General features: G+C 34.9%; 6 protein-coding genes across 7 annotated transcripts in view; 2 read left to right on the top strand and 4 right to left on the bottom strand.

Moving 5' to 3' along the window:
• Positions 1-6,215, bottom strand: part of LOC143461984 (AP-1 complex subunit beta-1-like) — a 40,567-nt gene extending 34,352 nt beyond the window's left edge. Inside the window, exons 1-10 of one of the 2 annotated variants that reach the window (XM_076959954.1) lie at positions 6,163-6,215; positions 5,955-6,072; positions 2,954-3,145; positions 2,675-2,810; positions 2,392-2,505; positions 1,807-1,938; positions 1,345-1,541; positions 1,189-1,255; positions 622-776; positions 244-364 (exon numbers count right to left, since the gene is read on the bottom strand). In XM_076959954.1, coding sequence (XP_076816069.1) covers positions 244-364; positions 622-776; positions 1,189-1,255; positions 1,345-1,541; positions 1,807-1,938; positions 2,392-2,505; positions 2,675-2,810; positions 2,954-3,096 — 1,065 coding nt within the window. In that variant the 5' untranslated portion in view covers positions 3,097-3,145; positions 5,955-6,072; positions 6,163-6,215. Of the gene's footprint in view, positions 1-243; positions 365-621; positions 777-1,188; positions 1,256-1,344; positions 1,542-1,806; positions 1,939-2,391; positions 2,506-2,674; positions 2,811-2,953; positions 3,146-5,954; positions 6,073-6,162 lie in introns of those variants that run through there. The other variant, XM_076959955.1, reaches the window with a different exon arrangement.
• A 1,974-nt stretch (positions 6,216-8,189) lies between these two features.
• Positions 8,190-13,130, top strand: LOC143463374 (baculoviral IAP repeat-containing protein 7-A-like). The gene is made up of 11 exons (XM_076961842.1): positions 8,190-8,525; positions 8,681-9,592; positions 10,202-10,327; positions 10,760-10,874; positions 10,957-11,089; positions 11,201-11,313; positions 11,618-12,067; positions 12,172-12,271; positions 12,364-12,498; positions 12,561-12,725; positions 12,795-13,130. The coding sequence occupies exons 3-11, from the start codon at positions 10,223-10,225 to the stop codon at positions 13,105-13,107; spliced, it is 1,629 nt and encodes a 542-aa protein (XP_076817957.1). The 5' UTR covers positions 8,190-8,525; positions 8,681-9,592; positions 10,202-10,222; the 3' UTR covers positions 13,108-13,130.
• Positions 13,131-15,901: 2,771 nt separating this feature from the next.
• Positions 15,902-18,865, bottom strand: LOC143461988 (baculoviral IAP repeat-containing protein 7-A-like). Its single transcript, XM_076959962.1, has 9 exons — positions 18,709-18,865; positions 18,162-18,276; positions 17,947-18,079; positions 17,723-17,835; positions 16,969-17,418; positions 16,765-16,864; positions 16,538-16,672; positions 16,311-16,475; positions 15,902-16,241 (listed from the first exon to the last, which is right to left on the bottom strand). The coding sequence occupies exons 1-9, from the start codon at positions 18,811-18,813 to the stop codon at positions 15,929-15,931; spliced, it is 1,629 nt and encodes a 542-aa protein (XP_076816077.1). The 5' UTR covers positions 18,814-18,865; the 3' UTR covers positions 15,902-15,928.
• Positions 18,866-19,144: 279 nt separating this feature from the next.
• Positions 19,145-20,998, top strand: LOC143463373 (baculoviral IAP repeat-containing protein 8-like). Its single transcript, XM_076961841.1, has 4 exons — positions 19,145-19,164; positions 19,424-19,558; positions 19,633-19,797; positions 19,880-20,998. Exons 1-4 carry the CDS (start codon positions 19,145-19,147, stop codon positions 20,205-20,207), a joined length of 648 nt encoding a protein of 215 aa, XP_076817956.1. The 3' UTR covers positions 20,208-20,998.
• Positions 20,999-21,016: 18 nt separating this feature from the next.
• LOC143461992 (baculoviral IAP repeat-containing protein 7-like) lies at positions 21,017-23,975 on the bottom strand. The gene is made up of 8 exons (XM_076959969.1): positions 23,786-23,975; positions 23,571-23,703; positions 23,313-23,425; positions 22,592-23,011; positions 22,388-22,487; positions 22,162-22,296; positions 21,923-22,087; positions 21,017-21,840 (listed from the first exon to the last, which is right to left on the bottom strand). Exons 1-8 carry the CDS (start codon positions 23,892-23,894, stop codon positions 21,513-21,515), a joined length of 1,503 nt encoding a protein of 500 aa, XP_076816084.1. The 5' UTR covers positions 23,895-23,975; the 3' UTR covers positions 21,017-21,512.
• An 836-nt stretch (positions 23,976-24,811) lies between these two features.
• Positions 24,812-26,514, bottom strand: LOC143462635 (uncharacterized). The gene is made up of 3 exons (XM_076960866.1): positions 25,595-26,514; positions 25,404-25,535; positions 24,812-25,338 (listed from the first exon to the last, which is right to left on the bottom strand). Exons 2-3 carry the CDS (start codon positions 25,511-25,513, stop codon positions 24,831-24,833), a joined length of 618 nt encoding a protein of 205 aa, XP_076816981.1. The 5' UTR covers positions 25,514-25,535; positions 25,595-26,514; the 3' UTR covers positions 24,812-24,830.
• Positions 26,515-27,021: the final 507 nt, after the last annotated feature.

The raw sequence follows: 27,021 nt of genomic DNA, 5'->3' as shown, positions 1-27,021 counted from the left end.
CCTATTTATGTTACCAGACATTCATGGGATATACAGAAGCAATTGCAAATATACATACATACCAAATGGTTTTCTATACTTATACAACATGATTTACATTAAGGTTTACCAGTGTTCAACTGCATAACCGAAAGCTAAAAAAGATTTTAAAAAAGGATGCTTCCATGCAATATAACAGAATCAAGACTTTGCTGTGTTGACTTGCTACAGATAATGTAGTTTAACACAACAGTTGGTGCTAACCTGTGCAATGTTTGTCTGCGATGCCAGTCGAATCATAATGTCAAGTTTTTCAAGTTTGACATAGATTGGATCATTGTATTTGACAAAAAATACCTTCATTTCATGCTTCAAGACACTTGGTCTAAATGAAAATGTATGCTTCAAAACATGTTATTATAAACACTAAGCAGTTATTGAACAGGCATTTGCAGGCTGGTAGAACAATCTATCCAGCAAGAACAAGAGTTTTTTCAAAAGGTAAAAGGTTGGTAGCGTGTTACTTCCGCAATATTTTTGTAAAAACCATGCCGCAAATTACTTCAAAGCATCTATTCAATGTCTGCAAAGTTTTTTAATTAAGCTGTTAATTGAAATCTGTTTAAGTGCAGATAAACTAACCTTTTCTGTACTATAAGGTTAATATTACGAAGTGCGACATATTGAATTTCTGGTTCAGCAGACAGGAGGGTCACCAGTGGTGGAGCTAACTTCTTTAACAAATTGCTTTGATAATCTTTATCAGAATCCATCATCTCAAGCAACTTCATGCAAACCTGGATAAAAATAATTAAAATACTCATAATTAATAGCTAACAACAGTTTCATAGTGTAGCTTTTAGTTATGCAAAGATGTATAAGTATACTGCTGCTGAATGGTACAAAATGTTGTATTAACATGTAAAGTACAATAAAAAATTAACCTGTAAATTACATACACAGGTTAAAATTGAAATGTAAATAAAAGGCATCTTAAAGATACCTTATAATTGAACTATATCTTTCTAAAATAATATGACAATAGATTCAAAAAAACTTTCTCTTTCTATTAAAAAAATCCAAATATGAAAACCTCACTTAAGTTTATGCATTCATACACATCAAATCTCAAAAATGTAACAATTCATATCAGGGCAACAGTTTATAAGACAAGCATATGATGCGTTCATACAAAGTTAGTAGAGTTACCTTAACAGCAGATAAAACAACAGCAGAATTTGCATGTTGTAACCTTGGAGTAACACGCTCCGCAACACTACAAAAAAGGAATTTCATTAAAGAATCACGAAATTCTTGGCAGAAAAACATGATGCATGACAAAATAGAAGAAAAGGGATTCATTACCTTTGGGCTTCTCTGCTATCTTCAGGGTTATAATTGGCTAATGCATCTAGAATAAATATCTGTCCCCACTCAGTACACTCATTCAAAGCTGTCAGCAGCTTGTTTATGGTTTGTGAGTTCATGAAGTTGACTTGTTCAGCTGCACGAGAGGATGATTCTCCTATTTCTGATAATGCTGCCACAGCATTCGCAACAACCTACAACATCATTGATGCACCATGATTACGTTGCATCTTACATATGGTTAAATGTTTTCTGGTTTAAGATAATGTTTAAAACATTGAGAAAGTGTATCATCACCAGTTGAGAAATAAGTATAAAAAATCTGGTGTAAAGAAATAGGCAGTAGGCAGCAGTTGGCTTTTAAAATTTGCTATAAATAGTTGGCTATTAAAGGGTCAAACTTTTTGCTAGCTCATACGTACAACCAATGACTTCATTCTGAACAAAATATTTTCATACCATTGGGTTGGAGTCTGAGAGAAGATCTTTCAATGCATCAAGAAATCCTTGGTCCTCAACCAAAGCATTATTGATATCATAAAGTTTGGCAACACAAACTGTAGCAGTTTTTCTAACATACGGATCTTCATCCTAATATCAATCAAAAGAAATTTATGTTAAAATTAGCGTTCAAAAACAACCCAGTAAACAAAAAGTATGTTATATCATTGTATAACTAATAAAACATGTTTAAAAATAGACGGAGCTTTTTTCTGCATCAAAAGTTTCCAATCTCATTCTAGAACAATCTCAAACCCATACTAGGATTAACAAAAACAAGCAACTTAGTTTCGAATCTTTCAAGATTAGGTTTTTAAGGGTTTGCTATTTTATAATGTTCATCCTCATATATGCATACAGCATAGGGGAACAAATAAAAAATATAGAAGAAAAAATATATACTGTTATTAACACAAAGTTTGTCCTAAATATATAAAGTGTACGCAGTATGATTAGTTGCACTGAAATGATAACTACAGCGTAGTAAGCTAATATAAGTACACTTACAGCAACATGGCGTTTAAAATATAATAATTCTGTCACCTTTAAACATTTGCGTAAGGGTTCACACAAGTATTCGGTGATTTTATCAACACGAATGCATCCCATTGTTCGAACAGCAAGTGCTCGAATCAGCGGATTTGGATCATCGCAGTCCTAAAAAAATTTAAGATGGAAAAATAAAAAAGGGGTTTGTTATCTTTGTGACACAATCATCAACTTATAATCATCACCTAATAACAACTTCCGCAGTTTTGCAGCAATGCATAAATTTAATTCAGTGCATATTACAATAATGAAGTATAGCAAACAAACAAAAAATTACCTTCACAAAAGTATTTACAGCCATGATTGCCATATCTGGTTGGCTCTTTGCATAGTTCATCAAATAAAGATAAACGAGTTTCTTTAACTCCAAGTTATCAGTTTGCATACAGTTTATGACGTCCGGAAAAAGGGCACTGTATACCATGATGTAATTATACTAACATTAGTAACTGTTACTGTTTGTACGAGCACAAAATAATACAGCGCGATATTATAACTTTCCTAACATTTTCGAAAGCATATTTTAATAAATACACATTAATCTCATGTCTGTTACCTGACATCTTTTCCTACTGTCATACTTGCAATGACTTTTTTCACGGCTTCTTTCTTCTTTTCCTTTTTGTCGCTATTAAGATCTGCTTTCATCTCAAAAATCTCACCTTTTTTGGTGGTGGTAAAATACCTAGAATCACTCATTGTGGCTGTGACGTATAGTCAGTCAACTTACAAACATAAACGAACAAACCTGTAATATAAGACAAAACGGTTATTCGACACATATATAAAATGTATATTTTCAGAGAATCTGTGAATCAATTGACAGTGTCTTCAGAATTTATTATCGTGCACAGTGTTTTTACCTGATACCTACTAGCGTTTTTTGATGAGATTGCTTTTTACACACCGAAACAAAAGCATATTGTTGTGGTTCTCAACCTTTCATATTTCATATCCGCTTACAGTGACCCTCAAAATCAGTGGCCTCTTGCTTGTCAATAAAAAAATGTAGATTGTTGATTGCAAAACGCTTTTTACTTCACTACTGCATGTGTAGTAGCCTTTTGCACAGCAAGTAAAAGCACGAAAACATGAAAAATTTGTGTCTCTGTTTGCTTCATCTTCCCCCATTACTACACTTTAGCTCACTAGTGAGGCATCTGTTTGTAGCCCTGGTAGAACGCACCCATGGCCCCCGGCTGAGAAACTCTGTTTAAGCCCATTTGTGTGTGATACCACTTCAGCCAAAACATCTCTGTCACATGTTCTGTCTATGAGTCCGATTAGAAAGTGCAGCAGTTTTGTGTTAAAAGCTCCTGTGTGCAAACCAATGAATCTTGGGGTGATGAAATGCATTGGAGCCTCAAGTCTTTACTTATTATTATTATAAATCGGCGTGAAGATAAAAAAGTTCCACATGCACATTGATGAACCTCATGCGGTGCCACACTTTCTACTAATGGTCTATGGACAAGATGCTTTACTCCTATTCCTCAAATAACTTTAAAAATATATATTTTGTCCTTGGTAACACATGGCAACAGAGACTACAAAATTTGGTTGTGTTCCTTGTTTTTCCGAATGGAAAGTACGGCAGTTTTCAACAAGAAATCGTATGCGCAAAGATGAAAATGTTGGGCGATGGCATGCATGAAAGTCTCAATTCTTTGTTTATTTATTCTAAATCGGCAATAAAAAAACAGCTTTTCTTTGTTTGATTATGGGGTAAAGATAAAAAATTCAGCGTGCATGTTGATGACCCTTCCGCAAAGGTAACTGTCACACTTGCCACTACAACCTGTTTCCAGTTCTAGTTGTTTACTTGTTTAGACAGGAGAATGGGTAAGCAAAAAGTTGATTTTAACTATGTAAGGTTTTATTGAAGTTAGATAGGTAGATTTGGACTAAAAGGTATATTTAGGTTACTGTGTTATAACATTTACGTTTTGCACAATTAACTTTGTACAAATAAATGGCTGTCTAACAGCTTAAAATGTAAAATACGACCAAGTATCACGAAACGCCACAATGCTTTACCTAATACAAAAGTAAGGACATAATCATAGGGGGAAAAAGATTCCAAGCAAATTCTGCAAAATGTTTAGGAACATCGAAGCGTGACAAATAAGCACGGCTGACTTCATACATTCAGCCACAATGATAGGCCAAATTACGAATAGCAGTTTTAACTGAGGACGTGCTAAAATTTTCTCATGACATCACCAATTGCAGCACGCTGTTTTTGTGTAGCACCTTGCATTTGGTTGGTGTCATGTAGTTGTTGATTAGTACTTTGAAGAGAAGGGGGTGTAATCATAAGAACGGCTGTCATTGTTGTACAGCAGCTTGCCGTTTCATTGACTGTTTACTGCTCAGTAAATGACATGAATAAACAGCAGACTGTCATTGCTCAAGTAGCACCCTGCTATTACTGGTTGCTGCTGAAAACTGGACAGCTCACTGTTTGTTTATATCAGTGGTTCCCAAATATTTTTGGTGTCGGGGCCGAATTTCAAACTTCAGAGTACGTATGAAGCCGCATGAAAACACTCAAGTAATTATAACGAAAATTTGAAGCATAAAAGCATGTACCAACGAATAGCAACACTAACAAGAAAAATAACACTAATCAATTTAATGTCCAACTTGACTCCAACTCCAACTGACAAGTCAAAAATAATCGCCCTAATTATTATAAATAGATTTTTTAAATTTTTTGTGGGATTTTCAGGGGTCAATGAAAGGCGCAAGAAGGCTAGCTTGGAGCCGCGGTTGGGACTCACTGATTTATATCAAGGATGTGCAAGAGTATCAAGACGTGAACATTTAATTACGCTATCCTCACCCATACAACCTATCTTTAAATATGCGAAACACAAACAATCTTTTCTAAAAATCAATTTACATTTTTTTGCAAAAACTCCACATCAGCCAGTCACTTTGTTGAAAAACTATTTTAAAAACTGACCACGTCACGAACAGCAGCCTGTCTGTTACTGAGTCAGTAGCAGGGTGCTATTGGAAATCAGCAGGCTGCTATTTAACAATAGTACCCGCACTTTTGGTAACGACTTTGCCACCGAATTTCATTTAGAATCGATGAAAACTTATTAAATCAACTGTACTTTTTGATAAGGTATTATGTTAGGATAGATAAATTTATAGTTACAATTACAAGTATTAGCCTGGATTTGAACCGAAGAAGATTGAATAGACCTAGGTGCACACTTGGCTAGCCGTTGCACACCTGTACACTTGAGTCACCGACTCTGCACACCCAAGATCTCGGCGGATCCTGCTGCCTTGAAATACAGGCCGGCTAATTGAGGCTAAGTGTCCTACAGGGATGAAAAATTAATTTTGCAATCACATCATATCAAGATTTAGTGTTAGGAAATCATTATCTCCCTTCCAGCAGGCCTTCAAGTTGGAGTGCAAAAGTGTAAGAAACCCTAAAAATTTTACCGCACCCTTTAAAAAAAAAATTTTTGACAATTTTATTATTGTATTGGTTATTTTACGCCGTTGACTGTGGGGCGCGAAAATATGGTGCTAACCTCGTTTTAGAATGGTCAAACAAGAAGTACACTCACAGACAGATGGACAATCAACGAACGGTTGAAGTTGAAAACAGCGTAGTAATGCAGGTATCACCCATTTCGGGTATATATCTTCCTGTAAATATAAGTACGAACTTATCGTATCGGTTATTTCTCGTCATGACCTGGGCGAAGCGAAAAACATACTTTAACGTTACCGACTTACCGACACCCTGACATGGGTCTCAGAAATACGAACTTTCGCTGGGATCGCTACGTTAGCTTTGCTTGGACTGCTGGCTTAAATCGCTTGGAGCGTATAGAATAGTATCTATAGATATATTATAAACACCTTTATTTTTTGACAATGACTGTAGGAAGCGAAAAGTATGATGTTTATCATTTATCATTATATTGTATCATCAAACAAACAATATATTTCAGTTACTTGCTCCACTTGGATCACTTGGGTAACTTATTACAATATTTTAAATGTTCAAAGACTACTTGAAATCGTTTTTAAAGTTGTAGGTTATGTTTTACTGTTTTATAAACTTTAACGATAAAATAGTTGTAAACAAAATTAAGTACAGGGTTTCACTGAACTTTTGGTATGGTATATCATAGATATTACATTACACGAGGTAGCAGTCTGAGCAATGATGCTCTATAAGTCTATAGTCTATAGCAGGGATGTCCAACCTGCGGCCCGCCTGAGATTTTTGTGCGGCCCGCTAGTCATTTTCACTCCGAATACTTTGATGACTGATATTGTTAAAGTAGTTAATGTCATCAATTTTTCTTGAAAATTGATAGGTTCTGCGGCCCATTGAATTATTTCAAGTGACAATGCGGCCCACTATAATAAAAGGTTGAACATCCCTGGTCTATAGGCTATTGGATCGTTTTTTTTGTGCGGCGGACGGTTGAACAACTGCTGACACATGACGTCACTTCAGACAGTTTTTCACTGCAAATTGAAACTTTGTTGATATTTTTAGAAACTTAGCTCTGAAGTAAAACTGCTGTTTGCTCTATATATTTTAGGTGATGTGTAAGAAGAAGTTAAACGGATTGTTTTATACAACGTTTAACTTCAATGAATTAATAATGAGAAAAAGTGAACGCGCGACTCGCCAACCTGCCCAACGTTTTACAGCTTGGATTGTATCACGTGACGACTTAACGAGACACAAAAAAGTGCGAACCGTCTTCGAAAAAGTTAAAAAATCACTGGTGTAGTCACATTGTTTGCTTTCTACGGTTCTTTTAGTTTTGAACCTGGTTTGACAGTAGAAATCAGGTTTATAAATGTTCAATTTCTTCTCTTATAGTTTGTAACCTTAGAAAAAGGTGATTACGGATTTCGAGAAAAGGATCATTTCGCCGTGTTAAAATGTTTTAATTGTCGTAGCGTTTAACTGATCAAACCTTTCTGGAGTAAGCGTAACAAGTTAAGCAAATGTATGGTAACTATTACTGTTGCTATTGCACGCGTAAATGTCCATAATTAATCCAAACGATCTCAAAAAAACGTTCAATCCGAGTGTTTCAAGTGATCCAAGTAGTAAAACCGATCCAGGTCTAAGCTTCAAACAAACTTAGCAATGTGTTGTATGATTGTTAGCTAATTAATATAACGGAAAAAATTAGAGAAAATGGAGTCTTGGATCTTCCTTTGGATCGAGTTCAATATTTATTCTGATGCGTTCGGAGTGTTTCAATCATTCAATTTATCCTCAACGATTCGTGTGCGTGTTAATATAAGTTATATTATGTTGAATATATTATGTTACTCGGAGGTTATTGCGGTGATGTGTTATTAGCTACCAGCTACGAGGGCAATTCTCAGAAACAGATGAGTAGTATAGTGTTGCCACCTCAGGACTCCCACCGCCACCGCCACCGCCAACCGGCGCCATCACGCCAACCCGCCAACCCGCCAACCGGCGCCATCACGCCGGCAATCTGATTAGGTCATTCAAGTAATTAGGTCATATGTAAAAAGAGAAAAGTGACGTCATAGTTTTCGTTAGCGCCACCACACGTAAAGAAAAAAGATGTTAGAAAAAGTACAAGTGTAAAAGTGACGTCATAGTTTTCGTTAGCGCCACCACACGTAAAGAAAAAAGATGTTAGAAAAAGTACAAGTGTAAAAGTGACGTCATAGTTTTCGTTAGCGCCACCACACGTAAAGAAAATGTTAGAAAAAGTACAAGTGTAAAAGTGATGTCATAGTTTTCGTTAGCGCCACCACACGTAAAGAAAATGTTAGAAAAAGTACAAGTGTAAAAGTGACGTCATAGTTTTCGTTAGCGCCAACGTGCGGTGTTCTAGATTTCTAGAGGAAAAAACATCTTGGGTTTGTGGATATTCGATATCAGTTACATCATAGTTTCAGTGTAAAGTATACAGAACGATGAACCGTATGCATTTCCACCTGGAATCATATGGAGAAAAGCCTAGAGTAAGAATGCGTTAATTGACACACTAACATGACCTGGTTATGAAATCCAGCTTGGGTTGAAATAAGCCAGACTTTAGAAACAAAGCATTGGAAGGTATTACAACCAATCCATTCGATTCCAGGTGTAAGAGAAGAATAAATAATAGCTGGCATCCAGATGTGATTTGTCTTGACCCGATTATAAAGGCAAATCCAAACCTGTCTGATTGAAACAAGTGTGTTGGACAGGTCGAAAGGGTGGTATATTGCGCAATCCCACCAATCCACTCACAACCAGTTGTGGGAAAGAATAAATAATAGCTGGCATCCAGATGTGATTTGTCTTGACCCGATTATAAAGGTAAATCCAAACCTGTCTGATTGAAACAAGTGTGTTGGACAGGTCGAAAGGGTGGTATATTGCGCAATCCCACCAATCCACTCACAGCCAGTTGTGGGAAAGAATAACGGAAAGCTGGCATCCAGATGTGATTTGTCTTGGAAAGCTTGCATCCAGATGTGATTTGTTTGTTTTGTTTTCGTGATGTGGCATATAATACTTGGTGTTTGAGAATTGAAATCATTACATCAACGAATACAAAACGAAGCGATATGTCGTAGTCATCTTTGTTAAAAACTGTACTTGTTAGCGTTAGATATAATCGTTTTGGTTTTGTAGTGTATTTAAGTAGATTAAACTGAGCTAAGCTTAGTGTTTTAGCAATAAATGGCGTTGACTTGTACATTATAATGTTCTAATCTTATGGTGTATTCAGTTGACTCGTGAATGTTTAGAGTGGGGGGTAGTGGTAAACTTGTTTTACATCGATAATAATTAATGAATAATATTGGACTTACTAATAATATAAAACTTATTGTTTTAGTAATAAATTGTGTTAATTTGTTGTTTACAAACTCTTCGGGTTCTATATCTATTGTTACATCATAAACGAAATGCTAACCTAAATAAAACAAAAGAGAGGGGGAGAGAGAGAGAGAGAGAGAGAGAGAGAGAGAGAGAGAGGTTTGTACATTATGATGTTATAATCTTATGGTGTGAAATATAATACAATGGGTCATACGAGTGTGGAATGAGGTGATTCGAGTGCGCTACAAAAGCGAAATAAACCGGATATAATACTGTCACGAGTACTGTGATGTTTCGAGAAAAAGCTGTTATAATCTTATGGAGTAATCAGTTATAATCAGGGTGAGTAAGCTTATTTCACAACAATAATGGATAATATTATTATACTATATTACTATTACATGTATTTTATATTACTATGGTAGAAAAGTCAATATTTATACATGATAAGTTGCTTAGGGAAATAACTTGTGTTACGTATCAATATAATGTTTATGATAAACAATTTATTAACCTAAATGAATATGAAATGTATCACGGTTTGTCATATTTACACCGTAAAATGTTTAAATTTTTTCAAAATTAACAAATTCTATCACCAAAATACAAAAAATGAAATACTTTAATATGTTAAAACTCATTTACAATAAAGATATTTTTCCTAAATACTGTTTGGTTTGATACAGTTTATAATCTTTATGTTATATATTTAACATTTTAAACATTAAAACCATAAGGAAAAAGTGTAGAATCGACATAAATGAATATGAAATGTATCACGGTTTGTCGTATTATAACCATAAAGCGTTAAATTTTTTGTCAAAATTAACAAATTCTATCAATCAATTAGTTATAGTGAAGTTCTCGTGGTACTTTATTTTACTAAGAATCGTGATAAGATGAATACATTAACGAATTTTGTTTTAAACATGAAAAGGTCTTTTTCTTAAGAATTATTGAATAAGCGTGAATATGTCTACTACTGAAAAAACAGAAAAGAATGAAAACCAAATGCGAACCGATGAACACAATCATGATAACAGAAACACTGAATGTCTATCATCAAGAAACTATCGAGTCAGTAAACTTATAGAAATAGAATAAAAGCATAAGCGAATAGCATCTAATGTATTCGTCTCATTTCAGTTGGAATAAATATAATTAAGAATTGAATATGAGATAGTGATTCCGGATGTGAATTGTAGATGAATAACCAAAATCTTGTTGTCTTAGATATACTTTAGTTTGATAAAAGTATGAGGAAATAGTATGTAAACAAGATACGGTTTAATGAAGCTAGTCATTTCTTACACATAAAACAGGGTTTCTCAAGCTTTCTCATGTTTGACATTCCAAAAGAACTTGTCTTCAATTTTATACATTGATTCGTTGTATAGTATTTGTGGAGATAGGGTAGTGAGAAGAAAAGCAATGAACTGTTTTGTATATCATTGCGATTCAGTTTCCTTATTTATCGAGATAGTTATCATTTAAATTATCTCTTTACAGAATGAAATACAAAGGGATTACCTTATCACGGATTTTCCAGATCTAGAAAGTGACGGGAGGTTATTGAGACAAATTAGAGACCCACCAGGACAAAAAAGTCGCTACATTCCTCCTGGTAGGTTGGAAAATCATGTTTGAGAATCACATTCCAGAAAAACGTAGGTTTTTACATCACCTTCCTATTTCGATAAGTACAGGTGATCCAACAACTGAAACCTATCGTCTTTCAACTTTCAAACTATTTCCCAGAGAAGTACAAATCGATGTTCGTAAGTTAGCTTCTGCTGGTTTTTATTTCACTGGTTTTAAAGACAGAACCAAGTGCTTCAGGTAACTAGAGAGTTTGATATAGGGTTTGATTCTAATCGAAGCAATATGTTTAAATAAGTTAGGTGATTATAGTTTTACATGTAAAAAACACTATCCTCAACTTCTTTTCAGTTGTGGTCAATCTGTCCAAGAATGGGAATTCAAGGATGATCCAAAACTACTCCGATGGCACAGATCTGATTGTGATATCATTCACGGAACGGAAACAAGAAATATACCAATCAGTTAGTTACGATAAAGTTTTAAATTTATAAGAAAAAAGATACAGATCGAATCAATCCGAAATATATTCATGATCTGTAATACCTACAAAACATAAAGATGGAATGATATTGAATACGTCTCAAAAAGTGTGAATGAACCGAACCAAATCTTAATTCATTTCACAGTTTCACGAAACACCATATGAAATTACCTTACTATGCTACCGTTTATGCTGTGATAGTAGAATATGTTACGTAAGTAGTGTATACCCTGTTCATATGACGTTACATCCACTAGATTGTAAATATTGGTAACTATTTCTAGATTCCATTCTTCATCAATTCGAACTCACGCCAACCCATGACAATGAAAACGCTACAAGATCAGTAACACGACCTCTAACATCTGGGTATCCACAGGCTTCAGAAGATCAAAGAAGACAAATTACAACAGGAAAAATCATTACAAATGGCATTGACATCAGAACAAATTCACCAAACGCCACGATGGCAACATTATTTCAAACTGCTACATTTAGGAATAGTTTATGCACCACACCTCCACCTAATGTAGTTGCATCGACCATAGCAAACTCACATAGAAATCTTACTATGAATTTGAGTAACTTGTTTCCATGCTCAAATCCTGTGAATCCTCACATGAGGAGTGAAGAATCTCGTCTTCAAACTTTCCTGGATCACTCCTCATCATGGCCTTCTCATAGGATTCATGCCACTCCCAGACAAATTTCAAAAGCAGGAATGTATTACTTGGGTGAGTGGATCAGATAAAGTACTGGTTGATTTGTTTCAAACTTAAGATTCAGGATCAAAAGTAGAAATTTATGATTTTCTAACGTTTTTTCCTTTATTACCCAGGTGTAAGAGATCGAGTAAAATGTTGGTATTGTAATGGAGGATTACAAAATTGGGAGAGAAATGACGATCCGTGGGAAGAGCACACCAAGTGGTTTCCAATGTAAGTTGAATTTTCCATCTCAATGAAGGGATTTCTCAGATTTTACTTTTTATGATTTCTATGTTTAACAAACTTCTATACTTTATCCGCAGGTGTGAGTTCGTTCTTCAGCAAAAAGACCTAGATTATGTTCATCGGATCGTTTCTCGATTCCCTAACCTAAGAAGACCGCTAATTCAGAATCCAGCAAATCCAAACCAACTCGGGAATATTCAATCGGGATTAATGTAAATCTCCTTAAGTCATCTTGGTTTGTTTGTTATATGTTATCATCTATTTCTTAGTTTAGTTTAGGAAACGGACATCGAAATGATGGCCCCGAAATCATCGATCCGAGGGAAGAGGTAAGATCTATAGAGACGAAAGTGGACGGAGAAATGTCTTCGTCTGAGCTGATACAACAAGCAAAACGGATGGGATTCGATGAAAGAATCATAAAAAATGCTTTGAAAAGGTGAAAAATTTGTTACTGGTTTTATTACATTAAACTTACGAATCACATTGAAAACCAATCTTTCTACAGGAAATATGAGGTCACTGGTAATGGATTTTCTAGGCTTGAAATTCTTGTTGAGTCTATTCTCGCAATGGAGGAAGAATCTGCTTCCAATAGATCTGAAGAAACCTCAACAACTCCTTCTACAGAATCCGGATCTGAAGAGATTCGTCGTTTACAAGAAGAAAGAACGTGTAAAGTTTGTCGAAACGAGGGAGCGAGTGTTGTGCTTATTCCTTGTGGACATATTGCTTGTTGTATTGGTTGCGCTGAAGACGCATCGATCTGCCCCATTTGTCGTTTGCGAATTCGAGAAAAAGTCAGATCTTTTATTGTTTAAAGCAAAAGTTTGTGGAATTTAAGTAGCACTTTCGTAAATTATTTTCAATATAAATGATTTTAGAAGATCTTCGCTTAATTTTTTAATAATTCTATAAAACTGGATGATAAATTTATTCAGATATACGTTTTCCAATATATTTTCTGTACCAGTTTCAAAATGTGCTTCGATTTTCTGTTTTCTGGGTTCTAGTTTACCGTATCATGAATCTATGGATGAATCAATCGGGTTCTTTTCAAATAAAAGTCAACACTGTTCTATGGTGAATCGATGTAAATTGTATTTAGAGCACCACCTTGCGTTACCTTCACAATCAATTCAGTTACAAAAAATCATCGCTGGCTGGCAGTGTGATAACGTCAAACTTCTGCATACTTTTATAGTGTGATTTCAAACAAATCCTTCTAAAAACTATATTTTGAAACATATCGTTTAAACCGTGGAATGGAACGGTGAAAATTTTCTGGCGCACTAACTACAAAGGAGTTTGTGTACTGTTTTCTAAGAACTTTTTTCTTACACATGTACTGAAACTTTATCAGATACCTTCCGAAGATATCAAATTGTAAAAGTATGAATGATATTTCAATTATATTGCTTCATTTTTTACGGGGGGAAATCATAATGTATCTGAGTTTCATGAAGAACTATTCACATAATGAAATGGAATAAATTAGGTGATGATTAGGCGGTGACTCAATCGTTTTTTCTTGTAAAAAAGCACTAACATAAAATACTATGGAATACAATGGCTATTAGGAATAATTTTTGACAGTAAGTAATACACACCTTTGTAATAATTGTATTGACTATTTACTCAAACACTTTCAACCAGTCAAATATTGTTACACTAGCACCACAGGCAAAATATTCGACATGTTACATATGGAAAATACTATGTTTTCTTCATGTCTCAACATATGCACTTTTAATTGATCGTTTTCGAAGAACTTTCTTTCACATAGAGCACAGCTATATTGAAGAACATTTAAAATATAGTTTTTCCCAAACAATGAAACTTGTACATAACTATTTTCTTTTCCAATGCTTGTTAACTCTTGCTGTGTTGGTGGAAGCATAAAAGATACTTGACCATTTAAAATCGAATTCTCACTGATGTATGATTTCATACGAAAATCTAAATAGGTTCCCATAGAAAACGTTTCTTCATATCTTTCATTCCTATAAATTATGTGGCGTTTATGCTATTGTAAATACTTTAAAACTTATTTTTTATCACTATCCAGACGTGTATGACCAGAATAATCATTAACAGTATTCATTAGAATAAAACTACGTAGAGTATATGAATACAATTCATACCTTTTATCAATACTTTCACGACTCATAGCATTACTTCTTCTCTTCATTTGTTCAAGGGATGCGGTACTATCACAAAAAGAAGAAAATTATTGAATATATTGATATTGTACGGAATAGGATTACTTCGTATTGTACTTACGTTATAACAAAGGTTTTTTTTTTTTTTTTTTTTCTACCCCCAACTGATTCCCAGCATGTTTATTGCGATAATGTTTTTGATAAATATCTTTTCGTTTATAGATTTTATCACACAGCTTACAGAGAAATCGCTGGTCATCATGCGTTTTTCTATGTCTTTTTAAACTATAGATTGTACTAAATTGCTTATCACAAACATTACATTGATACATAACAGAAGGCATCTCCCTAAGTAACCTATCATATATAAATAAAGTAATATTCAATATCACTCATTATCGATGTGAAACAAGTTTACTCAACCTGATTACAACTGCTTACATGATAACATCATAATTTTCAATTCTCAAACAAGAGGGAGATATATACCCTTCTCTACGGAAACACTTGAAATCAAACACATCCTTTTGCTTTCTCAAAACCTGATGGTGTACAACATAACTTTTTCTCAAACAGATTGTTTCCCATGTTCCATATGTAGCATGTCGAATATTTTGCCTGTGGTGCTAGTGTAACAATATTTGACTGGTTGAAAGTGTTTGAGTAAATAGTCAATACAATTATTACAAAGGTGTGTATTACTTACTGTCAAAAATTATTCCTAATAGCCATTGTATTCCATAGTATTTTATGTTAGTGCTTTTTTACAAGAAAAAACGATTGAGTCACCGCCTAATCATCACCTAATTTATTCCATTTCATTATGTGAATAGTTCTTCATGAAACTCAGATACATTATGATTTCCCCCCGTAAAAAATGAAGCAATATAATTGAAATATCATTCATACTTTTACAATTTGATATCTTCGGAAGGTATCTGATAAAGTTTCAGTACATGTGTAAGAAAAAAGTTCTTAGAAAACAGTACACAAACTCCTTTGTAGTTAGTGCGCCAGAAAATTTTCACCGTTCCATTCCACGGTTTAAACGATATGTTTCAAAATATAGTTTTTAGAAGGATTTGTTTGAAATCACACTATAAAAGTATGCAGAAGTTTGACGTTATCACACTGCCAGCCAGCGATGATTTTTTGTAACTGAATTGATTGTGAAGGTAACGCAAGGTGGTGCTCTAAATACAATTTACATCGATTCACCATAGAACAGTGTTGACTTTTATTTGAAAAGAACCCGATTGATTCATCCATAGATTCATGATACGGTAAACTAGAACCCAGAAAACAGAAAATCGAAGCACATTTTGAAACTGGTACAGAAAATATATTGGAAAACGTATATCTGAATAAATTTATCATCCAGTTTTATAGAATTATTAAAAAATTAAGCGAAGATCTTCTAAAATCATTTATATTGAAAATAATTTACGAAAGTGCTACTTAAATTCCACAAACTTTTGCTTTAAACAATAAAAGATCTGACTTTTTCTCGAATTCGCAAACGACAAATGGGGCAGATCGATGCGTCTTCAGCGCAACCAATACAACAAGCAATATGTCCACAAGGAATAAGCACAACACTCGCTCCCTCGTTTCGACAAACTTTACACGTTCTTTCTTCTTGTAAACGACGAATCTCTTCAGATCCGGATTCTGTAGAAGGAGTTGTTGAGGTTTCTTCAGATCTATTGGAAGCAGATTCTTCCTCCATTGCGAGAATAGACTCAACAAGAATTTCAAGCCTAGAAAATCCATTACCAGTGACCTCATATTTCCTGTAGAAAGATTGGTTTTCAATGTGATTCGTAAGTTTAATGTAATAAAACCAGTAACAAATTTTTCACCTTTTCAAAGCATTTTTTATGATTCTTTCATCGAATCCCATCCGTTTTGCTTGTTGTATCAGCTCAGACGAAGACATTTCTCCGTCCACTTTCGTCTCTATAGATCTTACCTCTTCCCTCGGATCGATGATTTCGAGGCCATCATTTCGATGTCCGTTTCCTAAACTAAACTAAGAAATAGATGATAACATATAACAAACAAACCAAGATGACTTAAGGAGATTTACATTAATCCCGATTGAATATTCCCGAGTTGGTTTGGATTTGCTGGATTCTGAATTAGCGGTCTTCTTAGGTTAGGGAATCGAGAAACGATCCGATGAACATAATCTAGGTCTTTTTGCTGAAGAACGAACTCACACCTGCGGATAAAGTATAGAAGTTTGTTAAACATAGAAATCATAAAAAGTAAAATCTGAGAAATCCCTTCATTGAGATGGAAAATTCAACTTACATTGGAAACCACTTGGTGTGCTCTTCCCACGGATCGTCATTTCTCTCCCAATTTTGTAACCCTCCATTACAATACCAACATTTTACTCGATCTCTTACACCTGGGTAATAAAGGAAAAAACGTTAGAAAATCATAAATTTCTACTTTTGATCCTGAATCTTAAGTTTGAAACAAATCAACCAGTACTTTATCTGATCCACTCACCCAAGTAATACATTCCTGCTTTTGAAATTTGTCTGGGAGTGGCATGAATCCTATGAGAAGGCCATGATGAGGAGTGATCCAGGAAAGTTTGAAGACGAGATTCTTCACTCCTCATGTGAGGATTCACAGGATTTGAGCATGGAAACAAGTTACTCAAATTCATAGTAAGATTTCTATGTGAGTTTGCTATGGTCGATGCAACTACATTAGGTGGAGGTGTGGTGCATAAACTATTCCTAAATGTAGCAGTTTGAAATAATGTTGCCATCGTGGCGTTTGGTGAATTTGTTCTGATGTCAATGCCATTTGTAATGATTTTTCCTGTTGTAATTTGTCTTCTTTGATCTTCTGAAGCCTGTGGATACCCAGATGTTAGAGGTCGTGTTACTGATCTTGTAGCGTTTTCATTGTCATGGGTTGGCGTGAGTTCGAATTGATGAAGAATGGAATCTAGAAATAGTTACCAATATTTACAATCTAGTGGATGTAACGTCATATGAACAGGGTATACACTACTTACGTAACATATTCTACTATCACAGCATAAACGGTAGCATAGTAAGGTAATTTCATATGGTGTTTCGTGAAACTGTGAAATGAATTAAGATTTGGTTCGGTTCATTCACACTTTTTGAGACGTATTCAATATCATTCCATCTTTATGTTTTGTAGGTATTACAGATCATGAATATATTTCGGATTGATTCGATCTGTATCTTTTTTCTTATAAATTTAAAACTTTATCGTAACTAACTGATTGGTATATTTCTTGTTTCCGTTCCGTGAATGATATCACAATCAGATCTGTGCCATCGGAGTAGTTTTGGATCATCCTTGAATTCCCATTCTTGGACAGATTGACCACAACTGAAAAGAAGTTGAGGATAGTGTTTTTTACATGTAAAACTATAATCACCTAACTTATTTAAACATATTGCTTCGATTAGAATCAAACCCTATATCAAACTCTCTAGTTACCTGAAGCACTTGGTTCTGTCTTTAAAACCAGTGAAATAAAAACCAGCAGAAGCTAACTTACGAACATCGATTTGTACTTCTCTGGGAAATAGTTTGAAAGTTGAAAGACGATAGGTTTCAGTTGTTGGATCACCTGTACTTATCGAAATAGGAAGGTGATGTAAAAACCTACGTTTTTCTGGAATGTGATTCTCAAACATGATTTTCCAACCTACCAGGAGGAATGTAGCGACTTTTTTGTCCTGGTGGGTCTCTAATTTGTCTCAATAACCTCCCGTCACTTTCTAGATCTGGAAAATCCGTGATAAGGTAATCCCTTTGTATTTCATTCTGTAAAGAGATAATTTAAATGATAACTATCTCGATAAATAAGGAAACTGAATCGCAATGATATACAAAACAGTTCATTGCTTTTCTTCTCACTACCCTATCTCCACAAATACTATACAACGAATCAATGTATAAAATTGAAGACAAGTTCTTTTGGAATGTCAAACATGAGAAAGCTTGAGAAACCCTGTTTTATGTGTAAGAAATGACTAGCTTCATTAAACCGTATCTTGTTTACATACTATTTCCTCATACTTTTATCAAACTAAAGTATATCTAAGACAACAAGATTTTGGTTATTCATCTACAATTCACATCCGGAATCACTATCTCATATTCAATTCTTAATTATATTTATTCCAACTGAAATGAGACGAATACATTAGATGCTATTCGCTTATGCTTTTATTCTATTTCTATAAGTTTACTGACTCGATAGTTTCTTGATGATAGACATTCAGTGTTTCTGTTATCATGATTGTGTTCATCGGTTCGCATTTGGTTTTCATTCTTTTCTGTTTTTTCAGTAGTAGACATATTCACGCTTATTCAATAATTCTTAAGAAAAAGACCTTTTCATGTTTAAAACAAAATTCGTTAATGTATTCATCTTATCACGATTCTTAGTAAAATAAAGTACCACGAGAACTTCACTATAACTAATTGATTGATAGAATTTGTTAATTTTGACAAAAAATTTAACGCTTTATGGTTATAATACGACAAACCGTGATACATTTCATATTCATTTATGTCGATTCTACACTTTTTCCTTATGGTTTTAATGTTTAAAATGTTAAATATATAACATAAAGATTATAAACTGTATCAAACCAAACAGTATTTAGGAAAAATATCTTTATTGTAAATGAGTTTTAACATATTAAAGTATTTCATTTTTTTGTATTTTGGTGATAGAATTTGTTAATTTTGAAAAAATTTAAACATTTTACGGTGTAAATATGACAAACCGTGATACATTTCATATTCATTTAGGTTAATAAATTGTTTATCATAAACATTATATTGATACGTAACACAAGTTATTTCCCTAAGCAACTTATCATGTATAAATATTGACTTTTCTACCATAGTAATATAAAATACATGTAATAGTAATATAGTATAACTTGGATCTCCTGCCCAGGTGCGAGTTTGTTCTTCAACAAAAAGGTCCAGATTATGTTCATGGGATCGCCTTTCGATTCCCCAATCTAAGAAGACCGACAATTCGGAATCCAGCAAATCCAAATCAACTCAGGAATATTCAATCAGGACAAATGTAAACCTCCTAAAGTCATGTTCTTGATCATCATCTTGGTTTTGTTCTTTGTAGTTATCTATTTCTTTGTTTAGTTTACGAAACGGACATCGAAATGGTGGCCCTGAAATCATCGATCCCAGGGAAGAGATAAGATCTCTAGAGCGGAAAGTTGACGGAGAGATGTCTTCGTCTGAACTGGTGGAGCAAGCAAAACTAATGGGATTCGACGAAAGAACGATAAAAACTGCTTTGAAAAGGTGAAATTTTGTCAAGAAAGCTATTTTTTAATTTTTATTGCATTACAATTATCAATAGCATTGAAAACCGATCTTTCTACAGGAAATATGAAACCACTGGTTATGGATTTTCTAGGCTTGAAAATCTCGTTGAGTCTATTCTTGCGATGGAGGAAGAATCTGCTTCCAATAGATCTGAAGAAGAAGGATTGGCAACAAAGAAAGCAACTCCTTCAATAGCATCTGGACTTCAAGAGATTCGTCGTTTACAGGAGGAAAGAACGTGTAAAGTTTGTGGCAACGAACAAGCGAGTGTTGTTCTTATTCCATGCGGACATATTGCTTGTTGTATTGGTTGCGCTGAAAACGCATCGACTTGTCCCATTTGTCGTTTGCGAGTTCGAGAAAAAGTCCGATCTTTTATTGTTTAAAGCAAAAGTTTGGATTCTTTTGAAATGTAAGTCAACGCCGCGCTATGGTGATTTGATATGAAGTGTGAACCGTATTTAGAGCGCTACCTTGCGTTATCCTCACAATCGATTCAGTTACAAACATCATCGCTGGCTGGCAGTACGATAACATCCAAAACTTTTCAATTTAAATTGTTATTCAAAAAACTTGCCTTGTATAGTATTTTCTGGAATTTCCCAAAGGTTCTTTTCAAGTTTTGAACATGTATTCACGTTGCTATCATATTATAATTCGTTACATAGCCATTTATTTCATCACCGTTGCGCAATATGCGTTATGTGTTTGAAACTCCAAATAGAATGTTTGGCGCCGGACGTTTCACGATTGCCCTGATGAAAAATATGCAATATGCGTTTGAAACTCCAAATAGAATGTTTGGCGCCGGACGTTTCACGATTGCCCTGATGAAAAATACCTTTTGTAACATTTCAGCGATTCGATTCCTCCAATCGTGTGTTGATTTTAACAATGTTTCTTGCGCCGAAACCAGGAAAGTGATCCTGTGACAGACAATGATCAGTCAAGTGAGCCGAAAACTAAGTCGTTGTCTTGCGAAACTTCTGCACACTGTTACAGCGTGATTTTACGAAATTCCTTCAAGAAGCTGTATTTTAAAGCATGTCGTTTAAGCGTTGGAATTTTTGTTTTGCTGATCGAAGAATCTTGTAACCCGCTTTCAGGAATTACTGCTTTATTTTAATCCTTGAGTGTGTTGTATTATCACTGAACCTATTAAAAAAGCACAAGCATACTGGATGTGTGTGTTTACAGACCTCTTAAACGTTTCAATTTGATATATTTGTGAGTATGATTCCAATAGAAACGAATATCTATTTTAAGACTATCATCATGCTGATCGATCGTGAATATAAGTTTGCTTTTTCATACTTTTCCTTGAAAGCTTGGAGAGTAGCCAGAGGCAAATGATTTCAAGGTATGACGATCGCGAAACGCATATTGCGCAACGGTGATGAAATAAATGGCTATGTAACGAATTATAATATGATAGCAACGTGAATACATGTTCAAAACTTGAAAAGAACCTTTGGGAAATTCCAGAAAATACTATACAAGGCAAGTTTTTTGAATAACAATTTAAATTGAAAAGTTTTGGATGTTATCGTACTGCCAGCCAGCGATGATGTTTGTAACTGAATCGATTGTGAGGATAACGCAAGGTAGCGCTCTAAATACGGTTCACACTTCATATCAAATCACCATAGCGCGGCGTTGACTTACATTTCAAAAGAATCCAAACTTTTGCTTTAAACAATAAAAGATCGGACTTTTTCTCGAACTCGCAAACGACAAATGGGACAAGTCGATGCGTTTTCAGCGCAACCAATACAACAAGCAATATGTCCGCATGGAATAAGAACAACACTCGCTTGTTCGTTGCCACAAACTTTACACGTTCTTTCCTCCTGTAAACGACGAATCTCTTGAAGTCCAGATGCTATTGAAGGAGTTGCTTTCTTTGTTGCCAATCCTTCTTCTTCAGATCTATTGGAAGCAGATTCTTCCTCCATCGCAAGAATAGACTCAACGAGATTTTCAAGCCTAGAAAATCCATAACCAGTGGTTTCATATTTCCTGTAGAAAGATCGGTTTTCAATGCTATTGATAATTGTAATGCAATAAAAATTAAAAAATAGCTTTCTTGACAAAATTTCACCTTTTCAAAGCAGTTTTTATCGTTCTTTCGTCGAATCCCATTAGTTTTGCTTGCTCCACCAGTTCAGACGAAGACATCTCTCCGTCAACTTTCCGCTCTAGAGATCTTATCTCTTCCCTGGGATCGATGATTTCAGGGCCACCATTTCGATGTCCGTTTCGTAAACTAAACAAAGAAATAGATAACTACAAAGAACAAAACCAAGATGATGATCAAGAACATGACTTTAGGAGGTTTACATTTGTCCTGATTGAATATTCCTGAGTTGATTTGGATTTGCTGGATTCCGAATTGTCGGTCTTCTTAGATTGGGGAATCGAAAGGCGATCCCATGAACATAATCTGGACCTTTTTGTTGAAGAACAAACTCGCACCTGGGCAGGAGATCCAAGTTTGTTAAACATAGAAATCATAAAAAAGCCAAATCTGGTAAATTCTTTCATGGAGACAGAAAATTCAACTTACAATGGAAACCACTTGGTGTGCTCTTGCCATGGATCGTCATCTCTCTCCCAATTTTGTAATCCTCCATTGCAATACCAACATTTTACACGATCTCTTACACCTGGAGAATATTTCACTTTGTAATTCTACAACTTACCAAATTTTATTTTTATTTTTTTATTTTTTTTATGGTATGAGACCTAAGCTTGAAAGTATGAGCCTCACCCAAGTAATACATTCCTGCGTTTGCAATTTGTCTGGGAGTTGTGCGAATCCTATGAGTAGGCCACGATGACGAGTGATCAAGGAAAGTTTGGAGACGAGATTTCTTGCTCTTCATGTGGGGATTTACCGGATTCAAACATGGAAACAAGTTCATGTTCTCCAAATTAATTGCAAGATTTCTATGTGAATTCGCGATGGTGGACGCAACCACACTAGGTGGAGGGGTGGAGCACGAAGAATTTCTAAATGTAGCTGTTTGAAACATTGGTGAATTTGATGTGATACCAATGCCATTTGTAATGACTTTTCTTTGATCTGCTGAAGCCTGTGGATTCCCAGATGTTGGCGGTCGTGTGGCTGAACTTGTAGCGTTTCCATGGCCATGGGGTGGAATAAGTTCGAATTGACGAAGAATGGAATCTAGATTTAATCAATATTTACAAGGTAGTGGAAGTAACGTCGTATGAACGGAGAATTCACTACTCACTCACGTAACTCGTTCTATTATGACAGCGTAAACGGTAGTATAATAAGGCAATTTCAGGTGTAGTTTCATGAAACTACAAAAAAGAATCAAGATTTGGTTCGGTTCATTTACGCTTTTGAGACGTTTTAAACATCGATCCATCTTTACACTTTGTTGGTATTACAGATCAGATTGATTCGATGCTTCTCTTTTTTTTTTTCTTACAAATTAATTGAAATCTTTGTCTTAACTAACCGATTGGTATGTTTCTTGTATCCTTTCCGTTAATGATATCACAATTGGATCTATGCCATCGGAGTAGCTTCGGGTCATCTTCGACTTCCCATTCTTGGACAGATTGACCACAACTGGAATGAAGTTGAGATTTGTTTTATGATAGTGTTTTTGAACGTAAAACTATTCGCACAACTTGTTTAAACGTATTTGTTTGATTAGAAATTAAGTCCCGTATTTTATGTATCCAAGTCTCTATTTTAATGAACAAGACGTTACCTGAAGCACTTGGTCCTGTCTTTAAAACCAGTGAAATAAAAACCAGCAGCAGCCAACTTACGAACATCGACCTGTACTTCTCTGGGAAATAGTTTGAAAGTTGAAAGACGATAGGTCTCGCGTGTTGGATCACCTGTACTAACAGAAATAGGATCGTGACGTAAAAACCTACGTTTCTCTGGAACGTGATTCTCAAACATGATTTTCCAACCTACCGGGTGGAATGTAACGACTTTGTTGTCCTGGTGGATCTGTAACTTGTCTCAACAACCTCCCGTCACTTTCTAGATCCGGGAAATCCGCGGTAAGGTGATCCGTTTGCATTTCATTCTGTAAAGAGATAACTTAAATCACTACTACCTCGATAAACAATGAAACTTAATCGCAATGGTATACAAGCAGTTCGTTGCTCCTTGATTCTTCTCACATTTACATTTATTTTGTGGGAATAAGTAAGATGAAAAAGTTTAAGAACTTCTGTTTTACGTGCAAAAAGTATTTGCATATGAAAAAATAAAAAAATAAAATAAAAAAAATAAATAACCAGGTTAATTAAACCATATATTGTTTACATACTGTTTCGTCATGCTTTTACCAAACTAAAGTGTATCAAACCAAACAGTGTTTAGGAAAAAATATGCTTATTTTAATGCATTTTGTTAAATCATAACTTATAAGTTAAGTTGGCTTAGGAAGAATCAATCAAAAACAGTTTACACTTGCTTTTAACCGCATATTTATTTTCCAATTTTGTGGTGTTGGAATCATTTCTTTCGGTTTGAACGCGTTCTTTTCTAAAGAAAGTTGAGTATATATGAATATGATCAGCGGAATAAGTTTAAATGGTTTGAATAATTCAACCAAAGCAAGAAAATTTTATAGTTTTTCTATACCTAACGAAACGCGGTCTTAGTTTTATTTCATCCGTCGATCGATGTATTCCAATATTTTGTATTTTTTGAAAAGCGAATAGCCTAAAGCTATGTTTTTCGGGGCTATATACTTAAGACTTCTTCGCATTACCCAATTACACGAGCTATAGTTTAGTATAAATTTATATCTCAAACTCTATTCTTAGGTTAAAAGTTGGATAATGGAATAAAACGTTGACAACTTAAAGTTGTTTTAAAATTTTTTTTTCCTGTATGAAGTGGTTGAACACTGTAAATTGTTTTGTGTAGGCGTTACTGTAGGCTGTATTTCATCATATGTATCTGGATGGGGAGATTCCAAATCACACGTTTTTTCTTTATTGTCACCTCATACAAATCGACCTTTATTTGAAATAATAAATTCAGGTAATGCTTCTGGTATACCAATCGGTATATACCGAAGTGGATTGATGTAAAATTCAACATTACAGATAGATTCCACGACCCAAGCGCTTTCGGATTTTAATCTATCCGACCATTGTCTGATATTCTTCCGTTGAATATCGATAAGGAATTGATCGAATTCGGTTCGATCGCGGATGGTTTCAGGGCCTAAATACAAATAATCGGAGTGATTGTCCGGATGAAAGTAACGATATACTACTGGTAAGTCTTCTTCATTTCCTTCATGTCGTAAAATAAATCCAAATGCGACACGGATTTTGAACGGTTGTCGTTGTCTCTGGAAAATATTTTCACGAAAGTATGGCCATAATGATTCGAGACCTTGATCGATCATGCTTTGGTCAGGGATACGAAACGTGTAACGCTCTTGAACCGTATTACCGATATGAAAATGAGTTCGTATTGCTCGCCAATTGCTTTGATAGATACCCCTTCAAAAATAAAATAAACTCCTTTCATGAATTGTTATTTGATATCAATCATGTTTTATTTTTACCTGTAATCTTCAGGAATATCCTCTGCGATTGTATCGCCATCCACCACAATCGTTCTAGGGCGAGGAATCTGGGGTCTTGGTACTACACGCGGTTGGTGTGAGCGTCTCATATGTTTTTTCAAATCTCTTAAACTAATATACAGTATAGATTGAAAATGATATTTCATCCATAAAGTTTATTGTGTACTCACTTTGTAAATGTCCGCACACAAAATTTACAGCGTTTCCTATTCCTTCTGATGTGTTTTTTGTTGAAGTTTAATCTTCTTGGTACTGTAAAAATACTAATTTATTACTAAAACCGTAAGCTTTGTTGAATAGTAATATCCAATATTATTCATTAATTATCAATGCGAAACAAGTTTACCTCCTCTAAACGATTATATCTAATGCTAGCAAGTACAGTTTTTTAACAAAGATGACTGCTCTAGCTGAATAGTAATGTCCAACACACTTGTTTCAATCAGACAGGTTTGGACTGCCTTTATAACCGGGTCAAGAAAAATCACATCTGGATACCAGCTTTCCGTTATTCTTTCCCACAACTGGCTGTGAGTGGATTGGTGAGATTGCGCAATATACCACCCTTTCGACCTGTCCAACACACTTGTTTCAATCAGACAAGTTTGGACTTGCCTTTATAATCGGGTCAAGAAAAATCACATCTGGGTACCAGCTATTATTTATTCTTCTCTTACACCTGGAATCGAATGGATTGGTTGTAATACCTTCCAATGCTTTGTTTCTAAAGTCTGGCTTATTTCAACCCAAGCTGGATTTCATAACCAGGTCATGTTAGTGTGTCAATTAACGCATTCTTACTCTAGGCTTTTCTCCATATGATTCCAGGTGGCAATGCATACGGTTCATCGTTCTGTATACTTTACACTGAAACTATGATGTAACTGATATCGAATATCCACAAACCCAAGATGTTTTTTCCTCTACAAATCTAGAACACCACACGTTGGCGCTAACGAAAACTATGACGTCACTTTTACACTTGTACTTTTTCTAACATCTTTTTTCTTTACGTGTGGTGGCGCTAACGAAAACTATGACGTCACTTTTACACTTGTACTTTTTCTAACATCTTTTTTCTTTACGTGTGGTGGCGCTAACGAAAACTATGACGTCACTTTTCTCTTTTTACATATGACCTAATTACTTGAATGACCTAATCTGACAGATTGCCGGTTGGCGGGTTGGCGGGTTGGCGGTGGCGGTGGCGGTAAGAGTCCTGAGGTGGCACCACTATACTAATGAAGGAAATGAAGAAGACTTACCAGTAGTATATCGTTACTTTCATCCGGACAATCACTCCGATTATTTGTATTTAGGCCCTGAAACCATCCGCGATCGAACCGAATTCGATCAATTCCTTATCGATATTCAACGGAAGAATATCAGACAATGGTCGGATAGATTAAAATCCGAAAGCGCTTGGGTCGTGGAATCTATCTGTAATGTTGAATTTTACATCAATCCACTTCGGTATATACCGATTGGTATACCAGAAGCATTACCTGAATTTATTATTTCAAATAAAGGTCGATTTGTATGAGGTGACAATAAAGAAAAAACGTGTGATTTGGAATCTCCCCATCCAGATACATAT

Source organism: Clavelina lepadiformis, chromosome 6 (genome assembly GCF_947623445.1).
Source record: "Clavelina lepadiformis chromosome 6, kaClaLepa1.1, whole genome shotgun sequence".
In the NCBI taxonomy this organism is placed as follows: domain Eukaryota; kingdom Metazoa; phylum Chordata; class Ascidiacea; order Aplousobranchia; family Clavelinidae; genus Clavelina; species Clavelina lepadiformis.
Note: the sequence above shows the minus strand (reverse complement) of the source record. Positions and strands in the feature narration are given on the sequence as shown.